This window comes from Anoplopoma fimbria, unplaced genomic scaffold (assembly GCF_027596085.1).
Source record: "Anoplopoma fimbria isolate UVic2021 breed Golden Eagle Sablefish unplaced genomic scaffold, Afim_UVic_2022 Un_contig_8501_pilon_pilon, whole genome shotgun sequence".
NCBI lineage: Eukaryota > Metazoa > Chordata > Actinopteri > Perciformes > Anoplopomatidae > Anoplopoma > Anoplopoma fimbria.
The window spans coordinates 11,187-14,798 of NW_026553228.1; the positions used below are offsets into that span (position 1 = coordinate 11,187).

The 3,612-nt window shown below is 37.9% G+C and overlaps 1 protein-coding gene across 1 annotated transcript; it reads left to right on the forward strand.

The window, feature by feature from the left end:
• The first annotated feature begins 450 nt into the window (after positions 1–450).
• LOC129116394 (testis-specific serine/threonine-protein kinase 1-like) lies at positions 451–2,996 on the forward strand. The gene is made up of 2 exons (XM_054627305.1): positions 451–705; positions 2,292–2,996. The coding sequence occupies exons 1-2, from the start codon at positions 451–453 to the stop codon at positions 2,994–2,996; spliced, it is 960 nt and encodes a 319-aa protein (XP_054483280.1).
• The last annotated feature ends 616 nt before the right edge of the window (positions 2,997–3,612 follow it).

The following is a 3,612-nucleotide window of genomic DNA, read 5'->3' on the forward strand; positions in this document are numbered from 1 at the left end:
CCTCTGGGATCACATACTCATAGTCAATGAGAGTCTGACAACAAATATTATTCATTATACACAATGTTTGTTTTAATGGGTCAAATGATGTTTGCTCAACCATAAAGGTAAAGAGGAAAGATTAACCTAATAGTCATTTATTTTCTCACGTTTACAATATATTTATTTTTTCATGCACAACATAGTGTATGTTATGCTTTAACTGAAGTGAACTTTGAATGTTTCTGTCATTTCTCTCTGTGCCCTAATGCCTCGCCTCATTCACATTCTACAACTTCCTGTTTCAGTTCTGACTGAAGGTTCTCAAAGCCATTGCTTCTAGAACCTCATGTCACAGTGTTATGATTCCATATACTATTCCAAACTGAGCAGGTGGCATTTCACCACAAAACTCGATCATGTTCTGGAGGGAGTTCGGTAACTCAACATACTGCGGTCGTCATAACTTTCATGATGAACAAAAGCTTCATGGAGAGCCGTGGTTACACATTTAAGAGCAACCTGGGAGAAGGCATGTTTGGCAAAGTTGTGAGTGCCTACTCCACCCGCCTGAGGAGTAGGGTTGCCATAAAGGTTATAGACAAAAAAAAGGTTACTTCTAGTTACTTGGAAAAGTTTCTGTGTCGGGAAATGGAGATCATCAGGTCTTTGAACCATCCCAACATTGTCAAGACTCTTGACATCTTTGAATGGCACACAAGCAAGGTAATACATATATAATTATTTACTTATAATAGTTGTACAGTGGGAGAGTTACTGCACTAAATCTGCACATCTTCTGCACATCTGTTTATTCCCCGACTTAAATATACAATAATTGACTTTATAAGGCGGCTTATAGTCCTTGAGCTCCGAACCAGAATTTAGTGGATGTTTGGATATGGAACTTCTGCTGTGTCTTCACTTGCAGCAAGAAAATAATGTTCATAGGTGTATTATAGTATCATACACTTGCTTATAACCTTATACAGTCCTGTTGCTTTACCATTTCAGAACCTTTCAGAATGTATAATCTGCTATGATACCTCAGAGTCTTAAATTTTGGTAGTTAAAATGTGCTGTGTAACCCATAACTCAGACTCTTTTTTCCAACAATGCTGTCACTTTGGCATGGAAGTACAAAGCTTATGAATGCTAAACGTGTAATATATATTTTGTCCACCACTTCTAAAACTTTTTTAAATCGTGTTGCCATGCATGATTTAAACATGGATTAAAGAGTTGTATAAAGCTTTAAAAATACATTTTAATCTCTTATAAATATGTTTATAACACATTATAGACATGATCTTCATATAAAGAGTTACCGAAATATCTTCGAATAATATATTAATTTGAGGGCAAACTCATATTTTTCACTTGCCATTATATATGTAAAGACTTTAACAGCATTTTGTTATTTTCAAAACAACAAAGTGTGTATGCAGATGCAAACAAATTGCTTTTAGTTACCTTAGGTTCAAGAAAACATCAACGTTAATATGATATAGGCTGTTTATGATTTTTGGGGGAAATTATGCAAAGGTGCTAATAAGGGGAAATGACCAACATGGCCAATAAATTTGAAAAGCTGTTCCCGTGGAAAGGCTATCATATGTTAAATAACTTAAATTGACCTTTATAGTGAACATAATCTGCTAGTAGCCAACATAGCAGTACAATCCATGATGCAGATTTAAATAAGTCTCAGTTCAATTATCAGTTCAGAGATGTTTTCCCTCAGTAATTTTTTTTTTTCATCAGTTTTTAACCATGAGTTGTGCAGTGCAAGATACAACTTGACTGATGTTCTAAAGGTGTGATTTTTACCTCATGATCTCATATATTCTTTATTTCCACCTGGACCATAGTAACAGTTACCCAGCTTTAATTTACACTTTTATAACTGTTTTCTTCTTTTGTATAATGGAGGTCAAATACAATCCATGTTTTATTATTTGATTTATTCAAGTTATCTGTTTTGTTATTTACGGAATCTAAATACTTTTGTGAAATAAAACAGATATAGATAGTTGCTTTGCATTGCACCCATAAAACACAACTAACGCTAGTGTTTAGACATTGTTTTTACATCCATTGCACATTCGATTTTAGCATGGACTGTGGCTCAGAGGTCGAGAGGTATATCTTTCATGGACTGAACCCCAAAATTGCTCCTGAAGGCTGTCCTACAGTGTATGAATGGTTAGTTAGTCCTAATGGGCATGTGGCAATAGGCAGACTAGAAAGGTGCTATACAAGTACAAGTCCATTTAGCACTGATCATTAACAATTTACTTTTCAATCTCTAGGTCTATGTGGTGATGGAGTTCTGTGTGAAAGGAGACCTCTTGAAGCATATCAATGTCAGGGGGGCCTTATCTGAATATTCAGGCTATAGGCTATTCGCACAGCTGTGCAATGCAGTCCAATATCTTCACAACGGTGACTTGGCCCACAGAGACCTTAAATGTGAAAACATGCTGCTGGACGTGCATTTTAACCTCAAAGTGTGTGACTTTGGATTCAGCAAGAGGCTCACTTACGCAGAAGGGCGGATGGTGCTGAGTGAAACCTTCTGTGGCACCTCGTCCTATGCGGCACCTGAGATATTAAGAAGTTTACCATACAACCCCAAAGTGTCTGATGTGTGGAGTATGGGTGTTGTGCTGTATATGATGCTCCTTGCTTCAATGCCCTATGACGCCACCAACGTTAGGAGGATGTTGAGAATTCAGAGTCAGCATAATATCAACTTCCCCGAAAAACCGTCTATTTCTTCTGAGGCAAAGGACCTTATCCAAAGCATTCTGCACCCTGTTGTGGAGCAGCGAATTACAATCAGCAACATATTGCAGAGCACCTGGATGTTGCGGGAAGGGACAATTGAGGACAGTGATGAGGCCACCACATCAAACGCCGGCTCTGGACAGGAAGAACCCCCAGAGGAAGAAAATTTTTCAAAAAACTATTCAGAACCAGGGGAGGGACCATCACCTGCTACCCCAAGACACTGACGCTAACAAACCTAAATAAATACATTCATTAACAGTTTGTTTTTTTTCAAAGCAAAGATTTAGTGGCATCTAGTGGGGAGGTTGCAGATAGCAAGCAACAACATGAGCCTCTGGCCACCCCTGCCTTTCCAAGTGTGTTCGAAAAACTACCGTGGATTTCAGGTAGAGAGACTTATCTTTAGGATTTTAGTACAACTAGTATCTACAGTTATTAATACTCTGCTTTACATGAATAAATCATTTCATTACTAGAGTATTTCTCTGCTGGATGCTAAGTCTCAGCCAGAGAGAAATTTAACAAAAAAAAAAAAAAAAAAGAGATTTTGGCTGATCTTTTGTGGTGTGCTTGTGTAAACATAGCGGCAGTGGCCGTTTGAATTAGGTTTCCCTTTCGTTTACATGTCCGCGCTTGTTGAACAGATGCATTGATAAAGTATTGTCTTTTTACTAGCAAATATTTTATTGCACGTACAATAACAAGCGCAGTTACCGTCAATTTGAGTGTCCTTCATTTCACCTGGTTCACATCACCACAGCAGTCCATCTGCTACGCGTGAGTGTTTGTGTATATGTGTGTGTGTAGTTCGACGAGCTCAGCATGACAGAGAGAGCAAAT